Consider the following 19,938-nt stretch of genomic DNA (forward strand, 5'->3'; position numbering starts at 1 on the left):
GCATTAGTTACGTTTTCCTTGGCTACACTCGGACTTCATGTCTGCTGGGAGGAGATCCAGGTGTGCCCTTTTTTATAGTTGGAAGTAAACCTGTAGTGGTCACAAAATTTGTGACTGGGGAACTATTAATAGTTTCTGTTCAGCATCACTAGACCAGGGTCTACATCTCCACCAGGGTCTACATCTCCATGGGCAAGATGCCAACGGTCCACAAATGCGCAAAGTCTGAAACCTCATGAAGTAGATGGGCTTGTAGCTCCTGCTCTGGGATGTATTTCACAGATGGGAATTGCTGTTGTTGGAAACTCTTTGATTTCTGCTCTGACCCTTTCCTTTCCAACAGGCTGCCTGTGTGCAGTTTGCTTATTTTCCATCCAGCCCCATGAGAGTCTATTTCTTCATCAGCACAATTATTTGTGAGGCTCCACAGAGGTTTCTGGCTGGGGTTAAGTCGCTTTCCTCTCTGCAGCAGCCAGCAGGATACCCAGTGCCCTCCCTCACATCCCCCCTAGAAATGAAAAGCAGATTCAGAGTTGCCCAGATGCTGTCTGACAGCCCTCAGGACATCTTTGTCTGATGTAACTCTGGAGCAGCAGCGACCATCCCAAGGGCCTGAAAACTGAGCCAAATCCTCCCCTGGCAAATGTTTTGTTCTGCCTGAGTTTTTTTGACCCATTACCCCCAGAAAGGAACAAACCATGGAAATTAATGACTCAGAGAGTTTAGCCTATGCCTAGTTATGGTCCTGGGAGTCACCTCCCCAAAAGCAAAAAAATAATTTTCTGGTGCAGTTTGCCTTCCCAGAGCTGAGTGGTTGGACCTGACACATCCTGGTCTGGGGAAGCATCCCCTTGTCACCCAACTCTCCTGTGGGCGAGATGAGGTCGTTCTGGGGCAGAGGCTAAAAGCTCACCACACAACTGTTCTCCTGCCTGTCTGCGTTACTCAGGGGCCATCACGCGGACTCGGGCTGATGGTGAGGACAACGTCCTGGGGAACGGCTGCGATCCCACCTTGGGGGATAGCTGTGATCCCACCTTCAGCGCACCAGGAGCAGCTGTTACCTGGGCAACATGGACTAATTCATCAGTTATTCACGATGCCTGGGCTCCTCCGTCCCAGGGGATGGCCACCTGCCCTCTGCCTGCCCTGTGTTCCTGCTCAGCATCTGAATATTTCCAACAGCTTGCCCCTCCCCACTGCCCTGAGCCAGCCATCCTGCTCACCCATCTCTCCTAACCCCTGCCTAGGCTCCTCGCTAACAAGAGTGTGGCTCCACCAGGCCTGTTCCCAAATCACTATGATGCAAGTGTGGAGAGACACCAGCTCTAATTCAGTGTGGCAGCTGGGAGGTTTAACTCTCCTGAGAGCAGAGCCAAGCTTGCATGAGTAATATCTCTGGCAGCACTGTGCAGCTTGCTAGGGACCAGCAGAGTAGTCACTTAGACCACTGTTAGAAAGCAAGGACTGGGCTAGCAGTGGGCTGCAGGGCTATGGTGAGGGGCTGGGTTGAAGCGGAAAGCAACTCAAGCAGAAGCAACTCAAAAATTGAAGTTAACCCATCCTCCTTTCTCACAGCCATCAGGTCCAGTGTGGTGATGCTGAAACTCAGGATGCAGCATTGGCAGCATCTGTCCTGTGCTCTCTGACAAGGTGAGATGAGGGATTGTTGGGTGAGTTGAGGTTTTTGTTCTCTTTCGGATCGCCTCTGCCGAATAAACTGTGCTTAGAGAGTCATGAATAAATGATAGCCCAGCGACGGAGCACTGCCTTGCTCCACACAGCTATTCCGCAGGGAGGGAGGAGTGTTCGTCCTTAAAGCAGTGTGGCCAGACAGAGGTTATCAGTGAGTCTGTCTCTCCACTGCCTATAAAGGGAGCCCCAGGTGGCAAGATTTCTCACCTAGCACACATTTTCATCATCTATTTAAGCATGGGTTTATTATCGGTTCTCCAAGATCATCTGCCATCTCTCCCCTGTTCATAACATCTGCCATCTCCTTTGGGAGATCTCTGAGCACACGCACACATAAATAAATACATATCGAGGCCTTGTCAGCCATGCATTTGCCTGAATGTGAGCAAAGAACGTTGCAGCCACTGAACTGACAGGAGTTACACAAGGAGGATCTAATTTAGAATGAATTTTTTTTAAAATATCTGGGGATTTTGTTCATTTCCTTTGTAAGCTCAAGGATTTTTAGTGCACCTTTATAATGATCAAATTCTGCATGTGGAAATGAATGCTGTGGCTGAGAGCGCAGTGAGTTAAGTGTGATTCCCATGCAAAAAATGAATTGATCCCCTTGTCCAGTCTCCTACATATTATACACATCACAGTGAAAGATAGACAGAGCTAAAAACTGCCCTGTCCACTGCGGGACTCCAGGCAATGGTGGGAATCGTGGGTCCTTATCAGGGTGGGCATTAATGGGGCAACTTGCTGACCACCGGTCACATGTAGACAAACCTGATTTGCTCCGGGTTGTGTCGCCATGTTGACTCAATGAGTCCTGTAACGTTACTGAAGTGCACAGCAAAAGGACAAGAGGCACCCAACATGGGCTGCAAAGAGGAGAATTCTGACTGGAAATAATCCCTTACTTCAAAAGCAAGGAGGTGATCAGGGCAGCATCCTTGGAGAGATATTCAGTGACTCTGTGATTTCAGCTGGATTTACCACAAGAGGGCAGTCAGCATTTTCTAGGCTGATTTCCCCCCCAAAAATGGGTACCTGAAGAGGACCTGTTTTGCCTTGGTCTGTTAGAAAGCTTGGCCCTGCTTCTGAGCATTGAATCTTTAAAAGACATGTTCTTGCTTCACTCTGTTAGGCCAGAAAGTGAAGTGACCCAGTTCGGTGCACCATGGAGCTGTTTTGTTGTCAGATATAAAGAACAGCTGTTGGCAGAGAGAATCTGTCGACTTTCCTGGAGCTTTCCTTGCTCTCCCAGGGCCTCTGCTCCCAGTCAAGTGTTCGGCACATGTGGCTTCGGTGCTGAGCTCCCTGAGCTGGAGCCCCAGGCGGAGGTCTGGGTTCTCGCTCGGTGCACCCAGAGACATCTCTGGTGAGGAAAATGCAGTGGGGGCTTCCTCAGATGGGGATTTAGCACTTTGTGATGGGCTCAGCACCCCTGTTCCTGGGGATGGGGGAAAAGGGCTGCATCCCCAGGGAATGGGGCAGCCCGATGCTCGTGCGGGACCAAAGCTGTGCAGTGGACATTCTGCAGGGGAGGAATGTAGCATCAGTCCCGTTGCCTGGTGTGAATTACTGTGGTAATAACTGTTTGCAGAAATTTCAGGTAACCTATGTTTCTTAAACATGGCAGAGGACCGCAGCTGGCAATTAAAGTACCATTATTTTTCCTCAGACCAGACACAGACTGGGCATAAGCTCCCTTTCTCCATCTCTTTCAGCTGCATCTCACTTATCTCACCCAGTTAACAGTTCAGGGAACAGTGGAGAAGATGCTGGTGCCAGGCCAGGCTAGAACTGAGGTGGGCAGAGCTTGGGTTCAAGAGGTCACCTGCAGAGACCTAGGTTTCACTTAGGAAATTAGAGGGCTGTATGTGGGGATAGGACATTATTTGGGATGGTACCGAGGGTCACAGGTCGCCTGGGGAGTCCATCCCATGCCCAAGTTGTGCCCTGATGGGCCTGGCAGAGCCGAGTGATGGGAGAACCTTTCTGAGACGAGTTTCTTGCCAGAGGGGTTATTTTGAGTAGCACTGGGTGCCTTCAAGCAGAGTGTGTTGACACTGACCTCTAGTGGGAACAGATCCCTTCCTCGTCAGTTTTTCCCTGCCATTTTAACCATTTTAGGTGACACATATTAAGGGGGATTGAAGAAAGCCCAGAACTAGAGTTTTGGTTTCAAAATCCTTAAAATCAAATCAGGACATCAAGATTGGCCTCATGTTGTATTTGAATGTTTTTACTCCCTCTACAACTACCTGCTAATACATTGTATATAGATAGTATATAATATATATGCATGTGTGTATGTGCATGTATATGCACGTATGTATATGCACATGTGTATGTATATCCCTCTGTATTTAAAGACTCTGAAAATAATGAAAGTCCAAAACCCTCATGGCCAAGCAGAAAAGCTCTCTGTTACAAAGACAGCACGAAACAGAGCCCAAGCCTTGCTGAATGAGTGACTGAGGGCAAATAATGGGGCAGAGTGGACAAGTCCATCTTTCAGACTTTCCAGTCACATTGTCCCAAGGGTTAATAGAAACACACCCAGCCAGAAGAACAATAGCAAGGAGATGGTACCTGAGCTGGGTGTTGGTGGGTGTAATTGGAAGGTCAGAACAGAGAGAGGCTGGACCTGAATGCCTGGGTGGCATCACTGATTTTGATGGGGAGTACCTGGTCTCTCCAGATCAGCTGCATCAGACCATAGTAATGCAGCCCTGGGACACATCAGCAGCAGAGGAAGGCCACCTCCAGGGACTGCTTGGTAGCCAGAGGTGTAGACAGCTTGCAGTGGACTGGACTGTAGAGTCCCATAGAGTGGTAGATCTCAAGTTGCCACCATGCAGAGCTGATCCAGGACTTACTAGCTCAGGCTCTGTGCTTTGGCTGAACTGCTCCTGGACTTGCGCTAGCCCTGGAAGCAGGCTCCACACCTGTGCCCCAACTGGAACAGGATATCGCAAGATAATCAAGAGGTGACTGCCACTTGCCGCAAAGCAGCAACTAGTTCACAGAAAAGTGAAATCTTTGTGCATCGCCACACAGGTTTGTGCTGATTTGACCAAAGTGGAGTTCTCCCAGTACCCAATTTTGTCCATGCAGAAGTTTTTAAGGAACCATTCCATGATGGAGCTGCATCTCTGGTAACATCTAGTATGTTACTAGAGAAAATAGCAAAGGCATTTTGGAAAATATTTGTTGGGTAACCTAGTAGCAGTTGGGTACAAAAAGCTGAAAGAATAGAAACTCTGAGGAGCATCAGCTGCAGATGCACTTGGAGCTGGGATGAAGCCACGACAAGGCAATGACAAAAATATATGGCCCAGATCCCTGCCCTGTGTCAGACGGAGCTGATAAGATGTGTAAGAAGCTCCTTTCTCTTAGCAACTGTAGTCTCATGTCCAGGTGGTATCAGGGACACAACTGGAGATACTGAAACAGATCCTGAGTGTGGGAGGAAAACTTGTGACTGGAAGTTATCAATGCCAACAGAGACTTCCTCTGCCTGCCTCCTGCTGCCCTCACACCCCAAAATCTTTCTTCCCACCTGGTCAGAGACACTTTTCGTGAGCAGCTTGCCTGAAGCAAGGCTGCAGTTGAAGGCCTTGTCAGCCAGTGTTGGAGAGTGACACAAATCCAAACTGGCAGCTGCAGCACGGGAGGGGGAAGTCATCGGTGCTTTGCATGTGGTTTGTGTGACCTCTGTCCTGTACCCACCACCCAGTTCTTCCCAGGTGGGCTCCCTTGCAGGTGTGTGACAGGAAGCAATCCTTCCTCTCCTGCTGAGCTGAGCTGGAAAGGTGGGCACCCTGCGGAGGTGGGGAGGCAAGTCAAGCAATTAAAAGCAACAAGTGAAACTGATTCTAAAGTGTCACCTGCATTCAGAGATCTCTAGGTTGTCTTCTAAGGAAAGCCCACTGCTTGGGACACTAGAAAGTGACGAGATGAAGTCTATGGAGATCTATGAGGAACACAACTGGATAGTTTTGATGTTGTAAGGAGAGCACTGAAGTGCAGCCTGGTCAATCATTCACAGGCAGAGCTGGGCCTTCATTTGAACTTCTATTTTCAGCTTCAGTCTGTGTCCTGGCTGCTCTTGTGTGAGCCCCGGCAGCCACTCTGTGCTTCGGGCTTTCTATTTGCAACACAGAAAGGTGGTGGGAAGTCACTGGGCCAAGTGACTTGTACAACCAACTGTAGTGACTGCCTGGCCTTTCCCTTTGCCTGGACAAGCAGTACGGACAAGAACATGCCTCGGTGGGTGAAACAGGTTAAACCATGCACATGGGAAAAGCAAACATCTCATTATCACCTATCTCTGCTACCAATAAGTGACATCCAGCATATCACTTCCCACAGAACCTGCGGCTCCAGTCAGCACCTGCGCATGCAACAGCATCCTGACCCCGTACTGCCTGCGTTGACAAGGTCCTTCTCCCACCCCCATAAAACCTGCCTGCTATTTAAAGAACCCAAACGAATCCGGGAGGGGAGAGGGGAGGCCCAGAACACACGGGCATGTACTGCCCGGCATAGGAGAGCACAGCACAGCCACCTCCTCTGCGCATCCCGGGCTGCCAGCCCTTGCCCACGCGTGTCCTGCCCACAGGTGGGTTTTCTCCCTTAGTGCTCCTGCACCGCCTCCGGACGAGGAGGGCGCGGAGAGCCAGCCCCCCGTTTGCGGCGTGCAGGAGGGAGCCGTGGCGGCGCGGCGGGGGGAATCCCGGGCAGGCGGGGCCGGGCGCGGCTGAGTCAGCGCGGGCAGGGGCAGGAGGAGGAGCCGCGGCGCCTTAGCCTCCGCGCCGGCCGCCGCTCGCTGGCTTTCCGGCCATGAGCCCCCCGGCGCCGGGGTCAGGGCCAGGGCCGGGCCCGGGGCGGGCGGGCGGCGGGCGCTGAGCGATGTCGCGGGCGGAGGGCGGCGAGTGCCGCAAGGAAGCGGCGGGCTGGGAGGGTGAGGACGGGCAGTGCGACTCGGGCATCGAGTCGCTGCGCTCGCTGCCGGGCGGGAGAGAGATCCCGGCCGCCGCCGAGATCCCCCCGGCCGCTGGCGAAACCCTCGCCGAGGCCGCAGCCGCAGAGGAGCGGCTGGACTCCAGCTACGGCTCCGGCGCCCTTCCCGAGCCTCTGCCCGGGCTGCCGGCAGCCTGCCGCGCCGAGGAGCCGCCGCCGCCCGAGGGGCTCAGCCGGCAGCAGCTGGAGGCGCTCACCTACCTTTCGGAGGACGGAGACACGTAAGTGACCGCGGCCCCTGTCCTTCCTCCCTCCTTCTTTTCCCCCCTCCCTCCCCGAGGACGGCTTGCGAGCGCCGGACACCCCCAGGCCCGGGCTTGGCCCCTTTGTAGCCGGTCCCTAGAGATAAATCAGGCTTTATTTGCAGTGGTCCCCAGCCCTCTCCCAAGTAGCACCCGTTCAGCCTGGCTGTGAAGGACTACCTAAGCCCCTGTCCTGAGAGCCTCCTGCCTTGTGCTGTGCATGGATGCTTGGCAACCTGGTGTGGGCCAGGGTGGGTGACCAGTGGGGCATCTGAGCCAGGTCGAGCAGATGCACCCCAGGCAACATGGCACGGAATGGACCCACCATAGGAAACCAACTATGGGGCTGCTAGCAACTATAAAGTGGTGGGGGGCACATCAAGCCCCCCCCCCCCGCCCTGGTGTCTCTTCCTCAGAGAATGCAACATTTCCTCCCCAATGGGGAAGGCTTGGCTGCGTGAGATGACGCACGAGCAAGACCCAAAACAATATTGGCTATGCAGGGCAGGACCTTGAGATGGCTGTGTTAGAGCCACAGATGCTGCTCAACCGAGAAACCTGAGAACTATTTGTTCTCAGGTGGAAATTGCCTTGCTTCGCCAACCCGCCTGCACAGCCGCAGCTTTCAGTACAGTTGTGACGCACAACCTGCTACAGGGCTGCCCTCCTGAGCCTCTGTGACGGAGATGAGTGTTTCTCTTAATTGGGGGGGCTTCCCACATCCGTAATGCCCTCTCAAGGGCAGAGGCATCACGCTGGAGGTATTTGGTTTGTGTTCTGGTAACTGCCTTCAGTTAATCACAGCTCTTTCCTGTTGTACATTCCCTCGATGGAACGTTTTCATCATGAGTGCACACACAAAGCATGAGTGAAGTGTGCTCGCAGCTGAGGAGGGCAAAGCTTTGCCCCAAACCCAGGCTGGTGTTTAATACTGAGTAATGGTGCAAGAGGAAGGGAAACTAAGAGGCGCCGACACGAGCAAGCACATGTCCTCAGTAGCAGGAGCAGCGAGGAGGCCCTGTCCTTGCCTGGCAGAGCACATCTGGTTCTGAGGCTGAAGATGAGCTGGGAACCAGCCTGAGTGTTTACTTCCTGGTTAGGAAGGAGCCTGTACATCTGCTAATTAGTTCATTAATGCTCATTGTGGGATCTGCTCCAAGGATTGGCTGGAAGTCTTGTGGCAAGCAAGGTTAGAATAAACCCAGCCTCCCACGCTCCCCAGCTAGGCACCTGGATAGGGCTTTCTGGTCCTGTCCTATCTACAGGCTGACTCTGGTGCTTTTCAGCATGGAGGAGCTTTGCCGCCTTTCCCAGTGGTAATTCTAGAGCCAAGGTACCCATGGCAAGAGACAGGGGTGTTTTGAGCAGAGCTGTGGAAGTAATGCCTCAGAAGAGCCCCCCAGGGCCAGCCCATCCCATTGTGTGCCCAGGGCTCCCTGCTTGCTGTTCTTTAGTGAGCCTGGTAGATGCAGCTGCTTGGAGATGCTTTTGCTGCTTGGGGCTGTTTTGTGAGGTGGCTGAGCCCTTTGCTTGTCAGACTTGCTTGGCCAGAGCCTAACGCAAGCATCTCATTAACAAGGGAAACATAAATCCGTGGTGTCTTGGTTACTGTAGGCAGGAGAGGCTCTTGGAGAGCTATCCAAATGGTTGCAGTTGCTCTTCTGTTTTCTCTCAGTGCAGTTCAGAACAGGAAATCTGTAACGAGCGAGGGAGGGAGCAAAAGTCTGCCAGTGGTGCAGCGCATACAGCTCAGGGTTGGCCATACCAGCGCAGGAGGTGGCTTTCCTGGGATCCGCTTGCAGTGCTGGAAAACAAAAAAACCCAAACCAAAACAAAAAAAAAAAACCACCAAACAAACAACAAAAAAACAACTATTCTTGTGGTTAGAGCGGCGAGGCTGTGGATTTCTGCCTCTGCTATTCCTGTCTCTCCTCCTGACCCTGTGGGAGAGGTAGGCGGCATTTATATTTAGAAATGCTGAACATTCACCACTCAGGTCGATCAACTTGCTGAACTGCCACCGGTTTTGTATGCAAAAACAAGTCAGGGCTCATAGTAATGCTAAAGTCTAAGAAGCAATTGCTCATCCAGCAACACAGGGTCCTCAGAGAAAAGAGATCAAATGGCCACAGGCTGCATCCCTTTCATCCAGCCAGACAAACCCATCGACTTCTTTTCATCTCCGTCAGTGGCACATTTCCTTGTGTGCCTTGCTTGAACGTCTGCCACAGAACAGCTCTAGGCCAAGAATTAAAATCATACTATCATTATATTTCAGAAGACTTGGGCAACAACACTTTCCTGTAATTGTAGTTCTGAAAATACGAAAAAGTTCAGGGGTTTTGGCCAAGTAGTTCCTGTTTCCCCAGCTGCCCTGGCTGGTACCGAGCGGAGAGAAGCACCGGGCTCATACAAAGGGAGCTGGCAGGAGTCTTGGCTGTCCATAGCTACCCCAGGCCTGCCCACCCGTGCTGCCTCGAGGGGGCCATGTTTGTCAGCGTGGAGCTTGTTGGGGAAGTGTAGGAGTTAGAGGCAGAGGTGAGGACCATGTGCTTGGGTGGCTGGAGCGTCAGCAGGCTCTTCCTTGGATACCTTCCTGCCCATCTCCACGGGAAAGGAGCGTTAGCCTAGGCAGGGTGAAGCAATGGGGCTAAAATTGGATCTTCCCGCACTCAAAATTAGAAGGGGTTCCACTTCTGGAGGAAGGAAATTGGCCAACAGGGGACATGTGGGTTTGATGGCCAATGAAATGTGTGGGTGCCATCTTCCAAGAATCATTTGCAAAAGCCCCAGCCTCCCTCGCCTCCCCAGTGCCACTGACGGTCCCTCTGTCTCCAGGAAGTCAGAGCTGCAGTAATTGGGCTACCGCACATCAGCCCTTGAGAGAAGCAGCAGAGCTGGCATGGTGGGAGAGGTCAAGGATGAGGAACAGACAGAAGATGGTGGGTGCATTTAGAGCAGAAATACATATCCGCAAGCCCTGTGTGCTCAAGCAGTCTCCTCCAAGCATCCACCTTTTCCCCGTAAACCAAGCGGTCTCCTCCAAGCATCTATCTCTTCCAGGTAAACCAGCTTCTTTTCTGCTGAACTGAGTCCCGATGGGACTGCTCTGTGTGGAAGCAAAGAAGAGGGGCTTTCCAGCTGCAGGCATGGCTAGCTGTGAGCAGGCTGCAGGCAACTTTATCACCATGCCGCAGCCCCCAGACAAGCTCAACCTTAGTTAGGCCTCCCTGAGGAAACCTCCTCCTTCCAGCCTCACCAGGCAGATGCATGAGTCTGGTGTCCTGGGAGAGGGTGGGTATGGGACCAGGTCCCATGGAGTGTGATGGGATCAACTTTCTCGTTCCAGCACAAGGGAAAACCTCCCCGTTTGACTGGGCTTATGACAGCTTCTGCCAACTCTGGAGAGGCAGAGTTGATTTATCAGTGTGGGAAATTAGGCTGAGATTCCTCTCTTCTGTCTGACACGTTTTCCTTTCTGCCCATGCTGGTCATTGGGCCACGCACCAGTTTATGGTGTTGGTACCTGATGCCATGGTGATGGGCCCCTTGGCCAGCTGGTTAGAGCACATGTAGTCTGGCTTTGGGACCTCTGGCCGTGCCATGCTGTGAGAAGCTGGGGCTGTGACTTTGCAGGAGAGTCGCTATCTTCCGAACCAGGCTCCATGTGCAGTGTGGCTCCTCTGCAGCAGTGAAAGTTGGGGGAGCCCAGCTCAATCTTAGGAGAGAGATCTTGGCCTCCTCCAGGTGGAAAATGGGACCAAGCGGGTTTGGTTGGGTGCGTGTTTCAGGGAGGGAGGAGAGCAGAGGAAGCCTGACTTCCTCCTTCCACCAGAGACAAGTGCTGCCCCGTCTGCTGATAAGAAATCACGTGCCAGGGACTCGTGGGCTGAGATGCCTTAACAAGGACTCGGGGACAGTTAATCAAGTAAAATTGGTGCCCCACGGGAGCTGATGTTCTGAGCTCTCCTCCACGTGATGGTAGCGAAGGGGCCTTCCCTGCTGAGCCCTTGCCTGTGTGGGTAGGCACTGAGCACAAAGGCTCATCTTGCAAGACCAAAGAGCCACTTCTAACCGTGCACCAGCATGTGCCAGTCGTAACCCTCGCATCTCGTGTAGCCCTGTGCTAGAGATCTTCCCTGTGCAGGGGAAGAGAGGTTGTCCCCATTCAGACTGCCTGCTCTGCTGTGGTTGCTCACTCAGCGCTTGGCCTGCTGAACAGGGATGTTGCTGAACTCCCCCGTACTCCTGGATCCCAGCATGTGTGGGAATGCTCAGCATGTGACAGCAAAGGGAAACCACTGTGAAAGGAGAAAAGAAGCAGGGAGCTGGAGAGAGACAGTTTTAGGAGAAAGATGGAGGAAGTCCAGTGTGGAGAGCACATCCCATTGCTGGTTGGGCTGGGAGACCCCTGCTCAGCTGGGCTGGGCTGTTGGTGGCTGCCCAGCAGCAGCCTGGCCATAGTTAATGGGAAGCAGTGATGCTCTTGGTTTCCAAAGGGGCTTTGGAAGCTACTTTCCTGATTACCAGGGGAGTTACAGTCCTGGGTTGCTCCCTAGTTCACTGCTATTGTGGGGCAGAGAAGAAAATGAGTCCTAATGTGGGGCTGTCCAGAGGGGGAAGGGAACCTGCAGTATCCAGCCCCCCCCGTGCCTGGACTCTCAGCTCTTCCTCTGTGTGTGCTCAGGAGTTTGGTGAGCAGGGGAGGTCTTGGTCCCCCTCCAAGTGAGGGCAGGCAGCTCTGCACAGGCTCCTTTAGGATGCCCCAAAAGCTCCTGGCTGCCCCAGGGGTCACACACGTACAGGCTTGGCATAAGGTGGGTGAGTCCTGGCAGCCCTCTGAGATCACACAGGCAAGAAGAGATTCTTTTTTTTCTTTTTCCCCTGTTCGGATGACTTCAGCCTGGCCTGGAGGAAGTTTCTTCAGACTTTCCACCTGCATAGGTTGGCCTTGGAGCTGGGGAGAGGCACAGGGAACTTCAGCACAGAGGAAGGGAAAGAATGGCTGGAAATTTCCATGTCCTGGGACGCAAAAGCCTGATGCCTGGCTGTAACAGATCAGTTCTTTGCACTGGGCAGGCAGGCTTGGCTGCTGCTGCAAAAGGGCTGAACTCAGCTAAATTAACAAAAAAAGTTTTGATTTTTGTTGTTTTGGGTTTGCTTTCTTTTCAGTACAATGTGGATAAAAGAGGAATCAGACGTGACTGTGTAGGAAGAGCGGTCATGGGGTCTGAGCTGTGAGAGCGGTTACAGGGTGCTTCTCAGCGTGAGCTGCGTGGGATGCTATGTGTCCTGGAGATGGGAAGCCCCTCTGACTGCGAGAGATGCAGGGCTGAAGTACGGCCCCGAGATATCCTAGCCACACAGCTGCGGTCTTAGAAGAAAATCCTGAGGCAGTGAGGATACACGCAGGGCTGTAAATGATTGCTAGGATGTGTTGTACAGGCTCTGGCAAAGTCCAGGCACTGTCCTTTTGTAAGACGCTGTTCTGGCCACAAGTTATTTCTGTGTGTACAGAAACTGTAGGAGAACGTTTGCCTCCTGGTGAGGAAGAATGGGAATTTGCTCTATTTGAAATGGAGTTGCCATGGCCAATGGACCTTTTAGGATGTTTGCTGCTTTTATTGGAATTGTTCCTCCTGCTTCTCAGCCCATGACTGGGCCCTCCTGGGATGGGCTGAGCTGCTCTCTGGCTTGGCCCATTCCTGCAGTGATGGTAGTGTGGGACAGATCCCTTGTTTTGCAGGGAGCAGTCTGCATGCATGTGTTGTTTAGTGCTTCTGCAATCCCGGACCCACCATCTGTTCAGAAATCAAGCAAAATGCCCAAATGTGTGGGTGTAGAGTCTAGAGGATGTGAGGCCAGGGGTGCTATATGTTGGTAAACAGGGGCACCTTCATCTCCGCACCTCACTGAGAAACAAGGTGCCCACAGCCCCCTCGCAATGCTTTCCCCACCAGTCAGCCTCCAGCACCCCTTGTCTGCCAGCACCCAGACCAGAGCACCACGGGAAAGGCAGAGGCTGTCTCCCTTGCTCACACATGGGTTCCCACCCCTCCCTTTGGCTCCAGGAGCAGCAGGCTGGAGATTGGAGGACCAAACCCAATGTGGCTTTGCATCCCGCTAGCCACAGCCTCCTTCCAGTCCAGTCCCCACCACGCTCCAATTCAAGCTGTGCCCTGCCAAAAGAAGAGAAGAGAAACCCACAGAACAGGAGATCCAGGGCGGGAGCAGAGGACACGGGGCTGAGCCTGCAGCTGCCTGGGATCCCCTGCTCCTTTGGAGCTGCCTGAGGGCAGCTGGAACAGCTTTATAGAGCAGGGCAGCATCACACTGATAGATGAGGGGGAAGGGAGCCGGGCTGGGCTGCTGGACGGAGCCGTGCTTGCTGAGCCTGCTGGCAGGGGCTCATGCTGATGGCTGAGGAAGCGGTTAGCAGCGCAGGTTATGGGGCTGACACAGGAGAGCAGGGTAAGCGTGGAATTCCCCCACTGTTTTCCTCCTCCCTCGCTCTCCTCTCTGTTGCTGCTGGGGCCATTTCCTCCCCTGAGCAAGTTTCTCTTGTGTGAATTGTTTGCATGATTTCCTACTGCTCTGCTCAGCCAAAATAGGGAGCCAGGAGTGAACTGTTCCCACTGTGGACAGGGACCTTATCTAGAGAAGGAGAAAAATTTCTCAAAGCAAATTCTACTGAATGCTGGATCCCTTGTCCTAGATGCCTCTGGGGTGAGATGGTGAAGGGAGAGGCTGCTCTGATGACAAGGTGTCTTGCCCCATAGATGGTGGATCTGCATGGTCAGCCCTTTTTCTAGAGGGAGGGAAAAGGATAGCTGGAGAACAGATGGGACTTCATAATTTGTGCTTATGTGTCAAAGCTGGGTGTCACCCTTACTCCTCACCTCCAGTTGCAGGCACCCTCAGACATGGACACTTCTCCTCCCAGGCACTCGAGGTCACTCAGAAGCTTTGGGGATGGACAGCGCTGTGGAAATGGATGTTCTTCTGTGCCCAAACAAGAACCACCTTGGGCATGGCAGTGCTATGTGTTCAGACCTGGGGACATCCTCAGGGATGGCCCTGACCCCTCTGCTCCAGGATCATTATCTCTCTGGTGATAGGTAGATCACCTTGTGCCAGCAATTCCCTGTGCCTCTGGGACCTTTGTGATTCAGAGCACTACTGAGTCCCCTTATGCCAGGAAGGAACTGGTGAGCCAGTGGAGAAGCTGAGAACGAGCCCAGCTAGATTGGCCACATTTGCCCTGCCCTTTCCAAAACTCCCTGTTGGCCTTTCCAGAAGTCCCCCTGGGCACCCATCCCCATGGCTGCAGGCAGGACTGCTGCAGGCAGGAGCATGGGGATAGAGGGAGCAGGGAAGCAGGGGAAGGCAGAGGAGAGGCATGCAGGCACCTGAGGGAAGGGCAGTGGTCCGAATGTGATGGGGTGGAGGGCTTGTTCTGGCAAAGGTAGGGGACAGTGGCTGGATGAGGAGGGGTGTCTGGCAGCGAGTGGTATCTCTCCATGGCCATGCCCTAGCTCTGGGCTCAGCTGTGGGCACTGCATGCCAGCAGGCATCAGCCCGTCAGCGGCTGGACCACAGGGCTGCCAGGGCACAGAGAGAAGTGTGCTTGTAGCCTTGGCCAGAAGAAAGCGGAGATTGGCATGATGCCTGCACAGCAGGTCTCCTGGGCATAGGAAGTCTCCCAGGTTAGCAGGAGACAGTCCCGATCCCTGGTTGGCGTCACTGCCCATGGCACAGGGTGCCCTAGTACACACATGCTCTTGGTGGGCTCATCCCAGCCTGGTGGCCTTGCTGCGATTTCCCCAAGTGTTTCACAGCTCTTGCAGCCATTTCAGGAAGTTGAGGGCTGGGAATGAGGGAAGGGGGGAATGAATGCAGAAATGAAAGCACAGGAGGAGGCTGCGCCCAGGTGGAGAAGGAAGAGGGAGACAGTGAAGCAAACCTTCAAAGCAGGCACATCCCAGCTTCAAGATGAAAGCCTGAGCTCTGACCAGGTGGGGATGGTCACCCCCATTGCCTCCATGGCATAGATGCCCAAAATTACTCGGTGTCAGCTGAGCCCTGAGTAGCTCCACTGTCCTGTTGAGCTGCAAAGCCACCCAAGCCAGGAAGAGTGAAGTGCTGGTGGTGGCAGAGGGCTGTGTGGGGTTTCCACCTCCCCCAGGTGACTGCCCCACTTGTCCTCACGTGACGGCACAGAGTGGCGTGGGTTGTGGCAGAGGGGCTGGGGGGATTCCTGGGGACGCAGGGGCTGGCTGCATGGGGACATGACCCTGGGCGCTGCGCTCTCCCCTGGGAGCACAGCGTGGCTCTGGAAAGTGAAAGCAGCAGAGGTTTAAAGTTCAAGCCGAATTGCCTTGGAAAGTCCCCTCTCTGAGCAGTCTTATCTCTGCCATACCTGAAAAAGGCAGATCCCACAGCCTCCTCCTGCACGTGGCACCTGGGAGCCAGTTTGGAGAAACAGGGGCTGTCCCTGCAAGTGGGCAAAGGACATGTTGGCACAGGTGCCACTGGGGGACCAAGGGTCTGATGCAAAACCCAGCAGGGAATCTCCCTGCCCTGATCACATCGTGTCTGGGGCCAGCAAGAGCCTGCCGAGGAGAGGGGTGTTCTTGCAGCCGGTGCCTCAGCTCTGCCCCTCGCTCATGCACCCCGCTAGCGTGGCCTGGGCCCCTCGGCTGTGCCCCTGCCCCATGGTCTGCTGTGGGCAGCCAGACCCTGCCCGTGAGGCCTCTTGGCAAGGCTCAGAGCCCCCTGCCCTGCCCTGGGGAGCACCAGTGGCGAGGGGGCACCCTACAGTGATGCAGAGGCAAATGTGGGTGGCGTCTCCTTCCAGCGGGGAATTCCCTGCCGAAGTGTGACCTGGGGCTTCCCCAGGGATGAAGCCTCTCCTGTTGGGCACAGCCTCTTCCCTGGCAGCAGGGCAAAGAGGAACTGGCCTTGTTTTGCTGCCAAAGATGGGGCTCGGCTGAAGGCACCCAGGGTTCTGAGTCCTCACTTGACCCTCGGGCAGTGCTTGGAAGAAGGTGGATAAAGGACATTTGGGGAACTGACCTCTGAGCTTCTCAGCACGCTTATGTCCCACCTTGCAGCTGGCGAGAAGGCAGCCTCAGACGCGCATCTTTGCTGCAATACGTCTTGCCTTCCTGCCTGCAGAGGTATGCTGTCCATCTCCCACATTGCATGTGGCATCCCAAAGCTGGGCTGTTCAGCAAGTGAGGTGTCTTGTTGGGGCTGGCACAGCTCTTGCCCTCCATCTCTTGGCCCTGCCTGACTCCACCAAGCAGCATGGGCGGCAGGAGCCCACTTAGAGCCCGACCTTCCATTTGGAGCCAGAGCTAAAAGCCACCCAGGGGCCCCAGTGCAGTGGCAGTGAGGAGGCGGCAGGCTCAGCTCAGCTCATGCCTGCCATGCTCTGCAGAGCAGGAGCTGCTGCCTGTGCCTCGCTGCTGCCCTCTTCTCCCTGCTGCTCGCCATGGCCGGGGCTGGCCTGAGGGGGCTGGCCTGCAGCAGGGGGCCAGTCCCTCTGTGCAGTGGAGCCCGGCAGTGTGGCAGGTCAGCAGAGCAGACTGGAAATTCCCTCTCGGCTCTGCCTCTGTCACATTCTCACTTCTGTTCTGACTGCATGGGGGCCAGCATCAGATCTTGGATGGAAATAAAACCTTTCCTTGGGCTGGGGGACCCCACTCTACCTCGTCACTCCGTGGCTGTGGGGACCACAGTCCTGAGGCCCACAGCTCCCTGCTGGCCACCAAGCTCCAATGGCGGGAGCTCCAGTGTCACTCTGCACAGGTGGGCTGCCTGCCAGCCTTTCCATAGCAGTGCTGAAAGGGAAGGATGTTGGGGAGAGAAGAGGAAATCTGTGCAGGCCAGCAGATCGGCTGGCATGGGCACTGTGCCATGCAGGTGATCTTGGACCAGTGCCGGGCTCCAGACCGGCTTTGGCTGCCTGCCTTTGTGGCGGGGAAAGCAGAAGTGCAGTGTGCAGCCAGCAGCGGGGAGCTGGAATTCCCCGGGCAGCTGCTAGGGCCCAGACCTCCTTCTGCAGCCACCAAACCTGTCCCTTGGGCTCTGCAAAACACATCCCAGGTGCTGTAGACCTGCACCAGCTGGAGGCCTGGCTTTGGGCAGTGATGGGTCCAAGCCCCACACCTGCTGTGAGATCTGAGGGAGGACCCTGCGATGCTTAGCGGGGACAGGTGGGTCTGTTCCCTGTGGGGACCAGAGTGAACTACTGCCCTGGGGAGCCTCAGGCCATGTTCCTGCCTTGCCCTGCTGCTGAGCTTCCCCAGGGAGAGGCCAGGATGGAGGAGCTGCAAGCTGGTGGGAAGGGAAAGGGACTGGGTGAAGCAGGAAGGTTATTCCTCCATGTGGCAGTGAGGGATCTCCACTCCCGAGCATGCCACTCAGGACTCATTTTTCTTTTTTATTTTTGTCCCGTTCCTTTTATCCCCACTGTAGGTTGGTTCACCTGGCCATTATCCATTGCGTCCCAGCTGTGGCACTCTGCTGCATTGCTCAGCTGCCCAGGGAGGTGCTGGAGATCCAAAATGATCTTTTCCAGGTATGTGGATGCAATAAGCAGAAGATAGGTGGAAGGCAGGTGCCACAGGCTGCTACCTGGATAGATGCCCAATCTATCTGCCCTTTCCCCAGGACCCCCCACCCACTTCCTCCAGAGCATGGTGGAGGTCCCAATGTGGGCAGCCCGTTTTCAGGAAGGGGAAGAAAGGTGTATGAGGTACCCTGAGAGAAGTGTGATGCCTCCCAGCATGGCAGGGTGAAATCCTTTACGAGGCCCCAGGACATTGCAGACAGCCTCCAAGGGTGGAGCAGGCACAGTTTGAATGTGGCAGGGTAGATAACCTGGGAGAGTGAGATCTGCCCCCATGGGTGATCTGTGAGCTGAGGCATAGGGACAACAAGCCATGTGCATCCCCCCCACCATCAGCCACACTTAACTCCAGAATAGGGATGGCCTCCTTCATGGCAGCCTACCCATGCTGCCAGGCTGGCATGGCTCATCACACTTGGTGTCCTGTGGGTCATCCCCCCTTCTCCTAATTTCTGTGCCCACATCTTCTCTAGACTCCGCTCCACCTCGCCGTGTACCTGGAGCAGCCCAGCGTGATCCAGGCACTGATTCACAAGGGAGTGAACCCCGGGCTGCAGGACCGCAACGGCAACACGCCGCTGCACCTGGCCTGCGAGCAGCAGCACCTGGAGTGTGCCCAGCAACTGCTGCAGGGCACAGCCCCACCGGAGGGCACGACCCAGCCGCACCAGCACCACCAGGACCTGCAGCTCCAGAACTGGCAAGGTGAGACCCTGGGGCAGCCTGGTGCAGAGCTGGTGGCCAGTTTGGGGCAAAGACCGTGTGCTGTGTATGCAGGGACCTGGGAGTGCAGCAGAGTGGGCATGGAGCTGAGGTTGGCTGGGTTTTGCATGCCTCAGGGTGCTCCATGTTGACTGTGGCTCTCTCTCCTGCCTCCCCACCCCAGGCTTGGCTTGTCTGCACATCAGCACCTTGAAGGGGAACATCCCGATGATGTCTCTGCTGCTGGAGAGCGGCGCCAACATTGATGTTCGGGTAAGGCTAGGGGCATGGTGAGATGTTTGGGTGAGGCTGGGCAAGGTGCATGGCTCCCTGGAGCATTTCCTCCAGCCTTGGGGCAGGCACTGCTGGGCAGTGGCAAGACTGCTGTGGAGCTTGGAAGCACTGAATTTTGAAGAAGAGAGGAAAGGTCCTTGCAGGTCTGTTGGGTGCTATGACTGCAGTTGGGGATTACCTGTCAAGGGGGTGTGGGTGCTGCAGGGCCCATCTGAGGGGACCCTGCACCCATGCCCTTGTGGTTGCAGGAGGGAACGAGCGGGAAGACCCCATTGCACCTGGCCGTGGAGTGCCACAACCGCAGAGCTGTCCAGTTCCTGCTGCACAATGGGGCGTATGTGGATGCCCAGATGTACAACGGGTGTACCCCGCTGCACCTGGCCGTGGGCCGCAAGGATGCTGCCATCGCCACCATCCTCTCACGTTCTGGGGCTGACACCCTATTGAGGAACATGGAGAACGAGACAGCCCAGGACCTGGCTGATGGCAACGACGATGTGAGTCCATGAGGGGGGAGGCCTGTGGCTCGGCGAGCATGTTGAGGGATGCAGGAGTCAAATGATTTGGGGGTAGCTCCTAGGAGGAGTTTCTAGCCATGCCCATCCTCCCCCACAGGGTGCAGGCGTTGGCTCTGGGGGGCATGTGGGTGCCTGTTGCCTTGAGCCCTAGGGAAAGCCCAGCCATGGTTTCTTGGCACTTCTCTGGGGATGTGGGAGGCTGCAGGGCTGGGAGAGACAGGTCCAGGCCTCTACCCCAGCCCTGGTGGAGATGTGACCCTGGTTCCTTACACCTCTGCATCTTTGACGTTTGCAGCTCCTCGCCTTGCTGCCCTTCGATGACCTGAAGATCTCAGGGAAGCCTGTTGTGTGCTCGGAATGAGCGGCTGGACTCCTTTGGCCTGCCAGGCTGCCCCCTCGCTCTGTGCTGCTGCCCTGCTGCCCACTGGGACCTCACCTGCCTGCAGTTCAGTGGGAGCAGAGCCACTTTGGGACACTTATTCCCCCCACTCCTCTTTGGAAAAGTTTTGTTGGCCTCAGGCTGCCTTCATGGAGGGAAGAAGGTAGTACTATGAGCACTACACAGGGGAGGCTTTTTTTTATAGTGTTTGTGCCCAGCAGCAGGACTGACTTTCCCCTCCATGCCATGGGTCTGACTTCTGGGGGTCTCCAGCTCACACAGGGAAGGAGCAGGAGAGGACTCCTTTTCACATTGTACAGTGGACGGAGCGTCCTCTGGCACCCCCAAACACCATCAGAATAAGTGTGGGCTGAGGAGAGTTAACACGTACTCTAATAAACATTTGTTCTTGCTGTGGGCACCTGAGGTCTTGTGATCTAACCCACCCCGCAG

The 19,938-nt window shown here is 55.0% G+C and overlaps 1 protein-coding gene across 1 annotated transcript; it reads left to right on the forward strand.

Moving 5' to 3' along the window:
* Positions 1–6,474: 6,474 nt before the first annotated feature.
* On the forward strand, positions 6,475–19,906 carry NFKBIE (NFKB inhibitor epsilon). The gene is made up of 6 exons (XM_082050078.1): positions 6,475–6,935; positions 17,439–17,541; positions 18,066–18,297; positions 18,479–18,567; positions 18,837–19,085; positions 19,402–19,906. The coding sequence occupies exons 1-6, from the start codon at positions 6,604–6,606 to the stop codon at positions 19,465–19,467; spliced, it is 1,071 nt and encodes a 356-aa protein (XP_081906204.1). The 5' UTR covers positions 6,475–6,603; the 3' UTR covers positions 19,468–19,906.
* Positions 19,907–19,938: the final 32 nt, after the last annotated feature.

The sequence above is a fragment of the Streptopelia decaocto genome (assembly GCF_964273445.1).
Source record: "Streptopelia decaocto genome assembly, chromosome: 3".
Taxonomy (NCBI): Eukaryota; Metazoa; Chordata; class Aves; order Columbiformes; family Columbidae; genus Streptopelia; species Streptopelia decaocto.

Excerpts from the sequence above, each read along its gene's own strand:
- NFKBIE (XM_082050078.1), top strand. The coding sequence starts at position 6,604 with ATGTCGCGGGCGGAGGGCGGCGAGTGCCGCAAGGAAGCGGCGGGCTGG. Across the intron at positions 18,298-18,478 it reads GCAGCTCCAGAACTGGCAAG|GCTTGGCTTGTCTGCACATC; the intron begins GTGAGACCCTGG and ends TCCCCACCCCAG. Across the intron at positions 19,086-19,401 it reads TGGCTGATGGCAACGACGAT|CTCCTCGCCTTGCTGCCCTT; the intron begins GTGAGTCCATGA and ends TGACGTTTGCAG.